At 45.2% G+C, this 13,365-nt stretch overlaps 1 protein-coding gene across 7 annotated transcripts in view; it reads left to right on the forward strand.

The window, feature by feature from the left end:
- Positions 1–8,766, forward strand: part of SH3PXD2B (SH3 and PX domains 2B) — a 116,665-nt gene extending 107,899 nt beyond the window's left edge. For all 7 annotated transcript variants that reach the window (XM_083483488.1, XM_083483490.1, XM_083483489.1 and 4 more), the window contains 2 exons: positions 18–143; positions 2,638–8,766. In XM_083483488.1, the coding sequence (XP_083339614.1) occupies positions 18–143; positions 2,638–4,176 (1,665 nt within the window). In that variant the 3' untranslated portion in view covers positions 4,177–8,766. The remainder of the gene's footprint in view (positions 1–17; positions 144–2,637) is intronic.
- The last annotated feature ends 4,599 nt before the right edge of the window (positions 8,767–13,365 follow it).

Below are 13,365 nucleotides of genomic sequence, written 5' to 3' on the forward strand. Positions count from 1 at the left end.
TGTTGTTTCTGCAACAGCCCCGTGGCCTCAACCTGCCGAAGCCTCCTGTGCCCCCGCAAGTGGAAGAGGAGTATTACACTATTGCTGACTTCCAGACTACTATCCCAGACGGCATCAGCTTCCAAGCAGGAATGAAAGTTGAGGTGAGGCTGCATCCTGCTCTGCTCTTCTCCAGGCCCTTTGGGGCTTTCCATGGGTCCACATGCTAAATCCTTTGTGTTTGCAGTAGTTGTCTGATACAATTGCTTTATGCTGATGATCGACAGGGATGAGCAGTGCTTTTTTTCCTTAAAAAAATGTTTAGGAGTACAGTGGTGCCCCGCAAGGCGAATGCCTCGCAAGACGGAAAACTCGCTAGACGAAAGAGTTTTCCGTTTTGGAGGTGCTTCGCAAAACGAATCTCCTATGGGCTTGCTTCGCAAGACGACAATGTCTTGCGAGTTCCTGCTGGTTTTTTTTCCTCCCCCCCTTTTTTTCTAAGATGCTAAGCCACTTATCAGCTGATCCGATCAGCAGATAAGCCGCTAAAAGACGCTAATAGCGCTAATCCGTCAATGGGCTTGCTTCGCAAGACGAAAAAACCGCTAGATGAAGAGAATCACAGAGCGGATTCTTTTCGTCTTGTGAGGCACCACTGTACTCTCATTTTGACTCAAGAAAATCACCATTTTATAGTTCAAATTGGGGAAAATAAATACAGTAAATGGACAAAGTACAAAGATTCACAAATTGTTTAGGGGTATGCATGCTCCTGCATCCGCCCCCAGAAAAAAAGCACTGGGGATTAGGGTCAAATTTCTGTCCTTATATCGGTGAGTAAGGAAGGATAATCCTCCCTGGTGTGCTGTGTTCTAGTCTGACTGGTATGTTCGTATTCCGTTTTAAAAGGTGTGTGGAACAGCTCGCCTTTCCATCCTCCCTCCACACATGCACAGCAGCCCGTTTCACTGGGAGGTGGAAGTATAAAAAGGAGGTATTCTCTGCTTCTCCACCATGAATGAAATGTGTGCTGAAACTGCAACCATCTTTCAACTTCTGGTAATGCAGGCAGTGATCTCCTCCAGCTGCCTGCTCACCCTGAACTTTCACGTTTTCCTTTGCCAGATTTTTGCCTTATCAGGTTAAAATATTTGCATACAGCTTACTATTTATTTATTTATTGCATTTCTCTCCCACTTTTTCTTTCCCCATCCCCAATTAAAATTACATTTTAAAAATATTTTTATTTATTTTATATATGCAACCACTATATTCAAGAATCTTGAAGTGATTCGCTCCATAAAACACACACACACAGCTACAGCGCGCACATTTAGAAATGGGGATGTTAATTAGCTGCATCAGCCTTAAGAAATTGGAGTTTAGTATCCTGCTGGCGGTACCTCATCTATGGCTCATTGCTGACACCTAGTGGCCCAGTAGTTTTCTTGGCCAATTGGATTATTGTTCTGTGTGTGTCCACGTTTGCTTGGAGAAGAGAGCTGACTCGAAAGGTGGTCTGCTACTTTTGATGCTCTGTATACATATGCATGTATGGATGCTCCGGTACAAGAGAGTCATTCCCATTTAATAGTGCAAACTATCTAGAAGTACATGATTATATTTTGTATTGCACAAGGGCCTCAGCCACTTTATACATTATACTGAGACAAGCCCAGTTGTGTTACTGAGTGTTAACAAGGAGTTGCAGCCAATCTATGACTCCTCTTGCAACAGATGCATGCATGACATCCACATATTACATTTTTAGGTGTGCACAAACACAAAATAACTTGTACACCTATGAAATGCCCTTTGTGAAATGATTCTCGCCTTCAGACAGTTAGATAAATTCAGCAGCAGAAGATTCCGTTAAGCAGAGTGAAGGGCCAAGGTTAGGACAATATAAGATGTCTAAAGAGCAATACAAGGAAGCTACAGCTTTCTGCAGTTCCTTAACTACAAGAGGAAATGCCAAAAGATTCAAGGCTGAAATGGCAATTTAAAAGGATGGTTTTGAAAGTGGAAGCTCTTCCTTAATCACCACCACCACCGCCAGAATAGTATTGGCTCAGAGGTGGAAGCAGGAGGAAATTCCAAAGGAGAGCAAAATTAATAGAATATGCAGAATTGGACAAATTAACAGGGAAGATTAGATATACAAAAGACCAAAAATTTATAAAGGACTGGGAGAAATTTGTGTGTTACCTGGAAAATAACTATGGTGTAAATACAACGCTGGTGGGGTTTAAAGAGGCTTTGTAAAGAACTAATGAATATTGTTTAATAGAAATATAGGAGGAAAGGAGGTGTAAATGGCAATATGGAAGAATGGAATGTGTACTAAAAGAATAACTATGAAAGAATGTCAGCGACGTTGAAGGAAGTCGAAAATGGATATGATTTGTTGTAAAATGGATAAAATGTATAATGAGTTGGATTTAATAAAAGCATAAAAAAAATAATAATCACCACCACCACCTTTGCTTCTAGAATTGGGAGGGAGGCAGAAAAGAAATTGCTGGGGCATGGCTTCATCCTTGGGCTGGGGGTTAGCCACCTCTGTTCTTAAGTAACCCCCTCAGCTTTGATGTGAGCAGTTGAAGCAACTGGTGCGGCAAGAGACCTAAGGCATGGTGTTTCTCTTTCCTTCCGCAGGTCATTGAGAAGAACCTGAGTGGTTGGTGGTACATCCAGATAGAGGAGAAGGAAGGCTGGGCACCAGCTACTTTCATTGACAAGTACAAGAAAACTAGCAACGCATCTAGACCTAACTTCTTGGCACCACTGCCGAATGAAATGGCGCAGCTCCGGCTTGGCGACAGTGTGGCAGAGAGCAGCTCTAATGGAGAAGCCTTTGGACCGTCCAGGCCTCTGCCTGAAGCACCACCCAATGACATAGACAGTGCAGGGAAATGGAAAGCAAAGGAGGTTTCCAAGGGTGCCCTGCCAGAGAGCAGCGATGCGTCTCTCTCCGTGGGGTACGAGGAGATTTGTGATCGGGACGCCGAAGAGAAGCCGAGCCTCCCTCCGAGGAAGGAATCCATAATTAAATCCGAAGAGGAGTTGATAGAAAGGCAGCGGTTGGAACAGAGGCCACCTCCGAAGCCTCCTGGCATGATTTTGCCTGCGATTCCCCCCAAGCAGGCTGTCCCTCCAAGGGACAACCGGAAGCCAGAGCTCAAAACAGAGAAGGGGAAACTGTTCCAGCTGAAAAACGAAATGGGGCTAGAGTGTGGGCACAAGGTGTCTCCCAAAGAGGTGAAGAAGCCGAACCTTCGGCCCACTGTTAAGCCTGCCAAGCCAAAAGTTGAGCCCCCGGAGGACAAGCCTGAGCTCGGGACCCCGAACCCTTTCCTGAAATCAAAGCCTCAGGTCAGACCCAAGCCAGCAGCAGCCCCTAGGACAGATCCCCCTCAGGGAGATGACAAACTAGACATTTGCAACCTGAGGAGCAAACTCAGGCCTGCCAAAGCGCAAGAGAAGCCTTCTGATCAGGACCCCACGGCTGGCGAGAGTGCCTTCAGTAACAACGCACTTCCTGTGGAATCTTCCGTCCGGTCTCAGGAAAGGCCAGCTGTGGAGATGAGGCCTCCATCCAGACCAGACAGCCAAGTCTTCAAGGAGGCTGCTTCATCCAAAGTTCCTTTTGGTTCCGCAAAGCTGAGTGAGGCCGATTCCAAGGGTAGCTTTCCAGCTTCCAGGGAACCACCTCAGCGGCCCGTAGTGCCACCCAGGAGGCCGCCTCCTCCTAAGAAAGCCTCCACACCATCACCTGCATCTTCGTTTGCCCCCTCTCTGGAAAATAAAGCTCCACAGAGGGAAGTGCCTGAACTGAGAGCTGCCTCTGTGCCTGGCAGGCCGATGCTGGTTCCACCAAAAGCCAAAGGTTTCCTGCCAGCTCCGTGCCAAGATGATGCCAAAGTGAAAAGCGGCCTAGGCCCAAAAGGAATCCCCAAGCCTGTGGAGAGGGAGAGAGGATCCGTCCCCATCACCAGTTCAGACATCTCCAGAGAAGCCCTCTATGTGGCTGTGGCAGATTTTGATGGCGATGAAGAAACCAGCAGCTTTAAAGAAGGGACCTTGTTTGAAGTCCGAGAGAAGAACAGCAGCGGCTGGTGGTTCTGCAAGGTCCTTGCTGGAGCGCCATGTTGGGAAGGCTGGATTCCTTCCAATTATCTCAGAAAAAAGCCATAAGCCCCTCCATTTGTCTTCAGATTAAGCAGTAGCTCAACATTCCCCATTTTAGTATCAAAATATTTAATTAGTTTATTTATAGTTTTTCATAAGGCTGGCTCTATTATTATTTTTTTAAGTATCTGGGATACCATACATTCCAACTTGTGTCATTTCCAAGAAAGAATAGCAAGAGAAACAGGCCACCATATTAGTGTAGCTTTGCTACTGTTGCTACTCTTGGCAGCTCATTCCCTAAATACTTTTTAATAGGTTACTTCACAGAGACACACACAATTAATCCCTTCCCCACCCTCCATGTGGTTTAGGTCCACCTGCCCCTCACAGGGCTGGCTGATAAAAAAAGTGTTCTTTAAAATTGTCTCTCAAGTTCTGGAACACACAGTAGCAAACAAAACGCCTGCACACACGTTAGAATGTAAAAACCTGGGAGATGATTTGTTTTCAGCTTGGTGAGGAAATGGAAGTGAGTCCCACTAACCAATGAATGGAAATGAGAAATTGAAAAGCCACTGTTTGTGCTGAGATCCCTTGTTAAATACCATGTGCCACATTTTGCTGTTATTCAGATGCTAATATGCCTCTGAATAAGTAATTTGATGTTCTAGGACATGCCTAGGTGGAAAGGCCTGTCCAAGTAGCTGCTAAGAGATTCTTTCTAGCCTTGTATAAGTATCTTTTGCCCCATATTTGAGCAATCCTTCTGCCACTGTAGGTCCCACATTAATGCCTCTTTTGATGTCTGTTGTGCTGACCTCTTTGTATAGGCTCCCCTCCCAGTATTATAGTCTCCCTTTAGTAAATAAAGCAGATATTATATTAGGTTATCCATATTGTTCCGCTGTAAGGTTTCAAATAACTCCCAAGACCTCCTGGCAGGAGGATTGCTAGCAGAACAAAGTGCTGCCTCTTCAGGGACAGATTGCGCAGCTGCATTCACGCCTGTACGCAAGCAGATCTCTAGTGCTGTCCTATCATGATTCCTCAGGTCTGGTAGATGACAGCTGCCAGGATGGTAGCCCTCCAGTGGGTGCTAATAATTTATACTGCAGGGCTTCCCAACCTGGAAGTAGCATCTAGATTTCACAAGGGACGGAGGTTTTGCTGTACCCCTCCCCATTTTATCTATTCCTTACCCATTTCTATTCCTTACCCTTTTCAAAAAGCATGTTTCTCACCCATGTGTTGATTTGTAGGGTGGAGAGGGGGGAATGTGGATGTTACGCAGCGAGGCTAAAACAATCGTTCTTGGAGCAGTGTGAACTGCTCTGACTTATCTGTGTGGGAAGGCATGTGTCTGATCCTGGCCTCTTTAACTATGGACCATTCCAATTTTCTGTGATGCCATGGAAATGGCTTTCATGAGAGGAGGGCTGGGTTCAGAGCACGATGTGCTTAATACGATATATGTATATTTTGGAGCAGTGGTCATGAGGCATCAGAGAAAGAAATATCAAATGTGCGTTTAGAAATATATATGTCTTCACATACTTTGCCCCCCTTTCATTTAATACATGCGTATGTGTATTCATCTCCAGGGTGTGAAAAGGCCAGATGAGCAATGCCTCCTGCTCTCAATCTTAGATGTTTTCAAACTTACATTGTTGCAATGGATCAGTGGTTTTATTTTCAGAAATATAAACCTGGATAGATTCACTGCTGATCTAACAGTAAAAAAAAAAAAAATCATGTTTGCATTGACCAAGGGAGGGTCAATGATTTCCCATGTGTGTATTATTGGTGTGAGTCTGCCTAGTTTGGTCTCCCATGGGCTGAACCCCACTTACCTGCTTTAATCAGGTAGTATGCAGATTTAACTTAAGCCAACCTTCCCCAGTCTAGTGCCTTCCAGATGTTGAACCACAATCCCCGTCATATGAGCCCCAGCCAGTAGGGCTAATAGTTAGGGGTGGTGAGAACATGCAACTCAACACCTGGAGGGTACCAGTTCGAGGAAGGCTGGCTTAAGTTAAATCTGCATGCTGTCATAAATCTTCCTATATAATGGGTATTTTTTTTTAAATGGAGGATTTAGGAGTCTATCTCCTAACTTTGCTTTCTGAAAACCAGCACTTGAAGTTCACACCATGTCATTTTCCCTAAAGAAATGTTGCTTTGGTCCCAGCTTAGATACAGGTACTGTCCTTTTAGTTCTGTAGTGTTTCTTCTGTCCATCCCTTAGATCAGCGGTAGCCAACATGGTACCCTAAATGTTGTTGGGCTACAACTCCCATCACCAGCTTCAAGCAACTTCAAGCATCCTTTGAGGATGCGGATTATCTAGATCCATTCTAGTCTGGATCCGCTGTGGTGTTCTTGGACTGGCTCTGAGAGATGGGACCTGGGGGCATGTTCTTCAGTGGTCCGTTCCTACCTTCAGAGCCTGTTTCAGAGAGTAGCACTGGAAGATTGCCTGTTGGCTTCCCGGCAGTTCTGTTAAGAGGTCCCAAAGCTTATCATCTTGTCCCCAGTTCTCTTTAATGCCTATATGAAACCTTTGGGTGAGACCATTAGAATATTTGGAGCTAACTGCCATTGATAAACTGATGTCACCTAACTCTTTCTCTTTGGCATTTGAGTCAGGTATGGTGTGCAAGCCCAGAGCCAGTGTCTGGACTCAGTGGTGGGTTGATAAACTGAAGCTGAATCCTGGTAAGACTCAGGGCCCTGTGTGTGTGTGTGTGTGTGTGTGTGTGTGTGTGCACCTACTGTCCAGGACAGAGGTCAGTTACCTGCTATGGGTGGGGTTGCACTTCCTCTGAAGGGACAGGTGTGTAGTCTGAGATTGCTGCTTGATCCATTGTTGTCACTGGAGGCTCCAATACCTTGGAATGCTTGGCTAGTTTTGGCTGGTGTGCCAGCTATGGCTGTTTCCGGACAGGGATAGCTTAGCTTCAGCGGCCCATGCAGTGGTCCCCTTGCAATGGAATTGCTGCAGTGTGCTCTGTGTAGAGCTTGTGTTTGGTTGAGAAGCTGCAACGGATGCAGAATGTGGAGTCACAGCTTATGGCCAGGTTGCCTTCTGGAGAGAACTGCACTGGATGGCAAAATGCTTTACAGGACCAAATTTAAGATTTTACTGGTAAGAGTATAAAGCCCTAAACAACTTGGTACCAGGGTATCTGAGACATCACCTTATCCTCTATGTATCTGTATGTTCACTGCAGTATTTTATTTTTTAAAACTGTTTTTTTTTACTTTTGTTGTTGTTTTGTTGATGTATACTGTTGTAGTATTTTGTAACATTTAGCAGTTATCAATATTCCAAAATTAATTAATAAATTGGCTAAACCAATGATCAGGGTTGATGGGAGTTGTAGTCTGACAACATCTGGAAAATACCATGTTTGTTATCTCTATGTTAGATAGGTCTCACTCATCTTTGCATGGCCAGTAAGCAAGGTATCCTTTGTGCCATATGGGAGATGAAATTTGATTATTCACTTTTTGTGCTTGCATCTCCCAGCTCTGAACCTATGATAACTGCTCTAGTGATGTCATCAGATAGGTAAAGAATTTGCAAGCCTGTAATGTCATCTCAACACGTACTGCCCAGGTGCTTTCCCCCTCTTCCCTGTTCGATTATATGTGTGTGGTAGTAAACACTACAACATGATGCCAAAATAGATTGCGTTATACCAAAATAAATTACTATGAAGAGAAGCAACTTGACTCATTCCCCCACCCACCCCAGTCTCAGTTCCAAGGGCCTTTCTCGTTCCCATTTTGCTAGATCTTGAGGTGCTTCCTCATGAGTCCCAGTGCTCTTCTTCCACACACCTCTCTATCCTTGGCAAAACCTTCACAGAAGGGGCCCTGGACTGATAGTGCTGTGTCTGAAAGCAACCCATGACACACACACCTCTGTGCCTCATTTTTTATTATTGCACAGGATGCAGACAATAATACTGACCTAACTTGCTGGGCATGAGAAGCATTGGTGAGCTAACCCTTCCCTCAGTACTTTGTCCTAGGCCAGCCTCCCACAACCAGTGCTCTCCGGAAGTGGTTGGACTCCAATTCCCATTAGACCCAGCAAACAAGGTCAGTGGTCAGGGAAGTTGCGAGTTGTAGTCCAACAACATCTGGAATGGCACAGGCTGCGGAAAGCTGTCCTATGCTGAATTGGGGGGGGGGGTCATTCTAATTATTGCCTGTGACACATAGGTGAAACTTGCCCACAGTCACATACTATGTTTTCCTTCCACCAAGCTCACTAAATCACATCCCAGGGTAACTAACTTTACTATGGGGATAAAGGATATTCAGCCTTTTGCTTACCAAAGCCAGCTTTGCAGCCCTCTGACTGGGATGTTGGAGGCAGAGGGAGGCTGCCTAAATGGCCTTGCCTTCCTGTGCAAACATTAGAAGCCTGTTTTAATGTCTCGTATTATGTAAACTTGTATTAATCTGTACTTTACCGTGGGTGGGATTTGGGGCGGGCGGAAGGGTTTCTGAGGATGATAGATGTAGCCTGTGTAAAATATCATGTATACTTCCAACATTAAAGGGTGGTGGCTGTTGGGGTTTTTTTTAGGAAAAGAAATAAAAAAATGAGCTTGACTGGTTTCAAGCAGAATTGTTACAACACTTTTGCTTTTTTCCTTCTGTCTATCCGACGTGTCAAATGCTGTTTTAACAGAACAAAAGCCTCACTTAGGGGGCTGCAAGGCCCCCCACTCACAGTCCTAGAAAGTGGCCTCTATCTGTCTCTCAAAAGAAGCAAGAGTATTGCTTGCTCTTGGTGTAATCTTGCCAGAGCTAAGTTTTTACCAAGGTTGTACTGTTTCCTTCTCTGCCATACCTGCTAGAGAAATGGGAATAATGCATTATTTCAAGCGTGAATTTATTAAACACACGGGGGGGGGGGGGCTTGCTTCTGCCAAGGCTAGACCTGTTGCAGTAACCTTTTAACCTTTTGGAGTAGTTTGAATGCTCAAGCAGCAATGGGGATACAAGTGGTTTGTTAAACGTTCTATAAAGCTTGCTCGAAAATTAAAAGTCCTTCACCAAAAGTTTTCACAATGAAAGGTAGTAAGCTGTGGTGTCCCATAAGGTCCTCTTTGTTCATAAATTACCTGCAGCGAGGAATTGTGAAGCAGTCACATGCGTGGATGGCGTCAAAGGATCCCAACTGGACTGCAAAGAGCTCCAAAAGTGTTTGTCCAAACTGGGTGAGTATGCAGCAACATTCCTAACTTCGTAGTACACGTGGATGGGATTATCCATGGGTGGTGACAATGCTGGGAAGTTCAGTGAAAATGTGGGGTCAATGTACAGCATCAGGGGTAGCAAACCACACCACCCACCTCTGCCTGCCATGCGTAGAGTGGCTGGGCAGCTGCTGGCCTGTCTGCAGTTGCTGCTCAGCTGCAATGGTCCCTTGCTCCTGCTGCTGTCCCCAGCTTATCCTGGGCTGCTCCCCCACACCCAGTCATGGAGTGCAGCTGCTGCAGGGAAGCAGCAGGAGACACTCCATCAGTTTATTGGAGCATCAGTGGCCTGCCATATGCCACTATGGGCGCACCACTCCTTATTCTGAGGCAAGGGTCCTTCCTTAGTGTGAGGCATTGTCAAATCAGTGTTGGTGGAGGCCATATCTGTGGCTATCTCAGCTTCAAGGTCTCACTCCGGGCCCCTTCCTCAGAGCACAGCAGTGAGGGGCAAGGATGGTTCTACAGCTAGGTGGGGATGGCAAGTCAATCTATTGTGCCAGTGCTGTGATCATATGAAGGTTTGCCAAAATACCCCACCCCTTTCGGGGGGGGGATTGCTATAGGATAGAATTCAATGTCGTGCTATGGCAAACGTCCCTTCTGAGCCAGTGTGTGCCAACGGAAGCCCTCATGCAAGACTTGTGCTGACAGTACTTATTAGGCAAATCCCATCCAGTGTGTGTGGGAGGGGGGTAGAACTCAGAATCATCCAATGAAGACGGGGCATCTAACTGGGCATGGAGTGTTGATGTGCTGCTTTGGGGCAGGGGCAGGGAGAAAAAGAGAATGGAGCATCTTAACTCTACATTTTGCTGCATTTCTCACTTACACCTGTGTATGTATGTAGATAGATTTTCCAGTTTATTTGCCCAATAAACAATGCAGTATAGAACAGAAAAAGAATGTTGTGCCACTTAATATCATTTTGCAGGAAGGCAAGCAGTAGGGAGGGTTGTCATAAGGCCTATAGCTGGAGTTTAGATGTTCCTGCAACAGTGGCATCCAGTATCTTTGCTCCAGGCCAACCTCAAGAACAGGGAGATGAATTCAGGGGTAAGTACTAAGCCTATTCACCCAGCTCCTCGGAGTCATCCTCCTAGGCCAGGGGTCTGCAACCTGCGGCTCCGGAGCCGCATGTGGCTCTTTTACATCTTTGCTGCGGCTCCGGGGCGGATACTAGCGAGGGGAGGAGGCGCATTGTGCGCCCCGACACTCCTCACTGTGGCGGGCGCTGTACTGGCTGTGACGTCGCATGGGGGCGGTGCGTGCGTTAGTCACGCACCGTCCCGACGTCACCTTCCCGCCCGCTGTCAGATCGTGGCTCCGGAGATATATTTGTTTTAAATGTCGCAATGGTTTTGCGGCTCCCAGTTGTTGTTTTTTCTTCGGAAACGGGTCCAAGTGGCTCTTTTTGTCTTAAAGGTTGCAGACCCCTGTCCTAGGCTATATTGCTTGTTACATTTGCCATCCCATGGAGTAGTCCACCTGCTGTTGCTGAGCTATTAAATTACATGCTTGCTTGAAAAAAAACCCTAAGTCTCTCATATACTACTTTAGAAATTTGTGCACAGATCAAAAGCTTGTGCGGCTTCCAAGAGAAGTTAAGTCATTCAGTGGGGATCACTTTGTTTTGCACATCACTCCAGGACCTAACGTTCTGGATTTACCAACAGTAAGAAAGGAGCAACTGTTTTGAGTTCCAGGAGGGAAAGATAAGGAGCCCCCTTTGTGCTTATGATATGACCTGCTTCTAGCCTTCTTTAGTGCAGTTCTGAGCTTCAAATGACCACTATGTGGTGCTATTAATGCAATTACCCAAATCTTGTTTCCCCCATTGCATTAAGCCTAGTAACTGTCGAGTAGCACCTGTTAGCTAGAGGCAGCGGTGGAAGTGAATTTCTGGTCTTCAGCTGCTGCCTTTGATCTCTTCAGTTAGTCCCTGATAAATTACTCAGAAGCAACGTAGCAGAAATGGAAATGCAGAAAGCTGAGTAGTTTTGCATGTGCCTTAAGGCTTGGTTATAATTACGTATGGGGTGCCTGACTCTCAACAATCCTTCCCTTGTGCTGTTAGGAGCCAAAGGAATGGCAGTGCTACTTGGCATTTGGCAGCCCAGACCCATGTTATATTGTAGGAGATAAAGGCTTCTTATTGTAGTATATGAGGTGAAAGTCACGGTGAAGACCAGAGGGCTAGTATTATCAACTGACTGCAGGATGGCTTCCCATACCAACCCCCACCTTCAGTTGTCTTAGCACTTCAGTTGCAAATTTTACTTGGTTGAATGTCTCTCACTTTTGCCTTGCTCCTAAATTGTGCTTGGGCTTGACAGACAGCAAAGCACATGGCAAGGAAGTATCTTGGGCTTGAATTGACTGATGGGGAGCCATTGTGTTCTGTTCACTGTAGTCCAAGCTGCACTGTGGGTGGCAGCCAACCTTACGGTTTTAATAACCCAAAAACCCATCAAGTCTCAACACTGGCTTCCTTCCCAATGGAGAGGCACATGGAGCAGATTACACCACACCCAGAATTCCCTGGAGCCCTGATAAAGAGAAGGTTCTGGGCAGCAACTTGGGACTTTGACCTGTTATAATGATTAAACTGAAATTCAAATGCATCCACCATTTCCAGACAGCAATAACTGCCATGCTTGTGTCCAAATAACTAAGCAGGTTGCATTAGAAGTGGTTTTAGATGATTTACTTCCATTGTTTGTTTGTTTCTCCCTCTCTGAGAAACTAAGACCTGGAAGGACCAGCTAAATGAGCAGCAGCACAGTGGGATGGAAATGATGGACGTATTGTGCTTTTCAAGCCGTGTTCTCAATTGCATTAGTTGTGGCAGAGAGACACACTTTTTCTGGTTGCTTGCCCATCATTGGTCTTTTATTTGCTCCCAAGAGTTGTTGAAATATGTACAGGAAGTCCAAGTCGCACGTCTCACTTGTTTCCACACATAACTGCTCTTAAAGTGGAAGCCTTCCATGATTAGCTTAATGTCTGAAAAGTGTGTAAACCCAGTAATAGACAGCATGGCGAATTTGTGAAAATTCATTTTGGCAGAGGTGACCATGTGAGTAGCAATTCTATGCTTCAGTTAATGGGATATAAGGCAGCACAAGTGTACACATAACTCGTGTTACATTCTTATGAGCAATCTCCTCTGATATTACCATCTAAGATGGTATCCTGCTTTCAGGGCCTGATTAAAACATTGTTTACGTGTCCTGATAGGGTTGCTTAAATGTTGACATGTTTTTTGTCTGCTGACTTTTCAATTGTTTTTAACTGCTTTTTATTGATAACTTTAGTTTTCTTGGAAACTGCCTAGAGGTTTTATTACAACCAAGTGGTATATCATTTTATTAAATAAATAAATATTACTTATTAACTGAAGGACAGAAAAGTAATATCAATTAAAAACCTTTTGCACCTTCAGGTAATTGGTTAGCCTAAGGTGTTACAGTTAAGTCTTGGTATCTTCACTCTTTGCAAGAAATATGCTAATGCAAAGAGACAGTGCCCAGTTATGGAAGTGACTGAATGTCAAGTGAAAAAGGTTTGGGAGTTGTCTCTGCTGTATGGTTTTTGTAACCTTCCAGGGCCTCTTGCCTTCCTTCCATGTCACAAGCATTAGAATCTGTCAAATTATCTACAGTGAAATGAAAAATGATGTGACAACCTAGCTTAACATAAGCCTGGGAGGATTTGCCAACAGCTACAGGTAGGCAAGGGACCATGACTCCTTTTAGAGTTGAAAGATGCTGAATTGATAGCTTCTCTTTTTTTAAAAAAGGGGAAAAGGCAAGCTGTCTTGGAAACCCCTGAACTATCCATTTAGCTGTCTTGCATTCTGATATTGTTAGTGTCTGTGGCCCCCACTGTCGGTGTCATATGTAGAGGAGTTAGGACTCTTGCGCAGGAGCAGAGTGTAGTGATACAAGTGGTAAAGTCACTCTTATTAGTGTAC

This window comes from Podarcis liolepis (genome assembly GCF_965112155.1).
Source record: "Podarcis liolepis genome assembly, chromosome: 2".
Taxonomy (NCBI): Eukaryota; Metazoa; Chordata; class Lepidosauria; order Squamata; family Lacertidae; genus Podarcis; species Podarcis liolepis.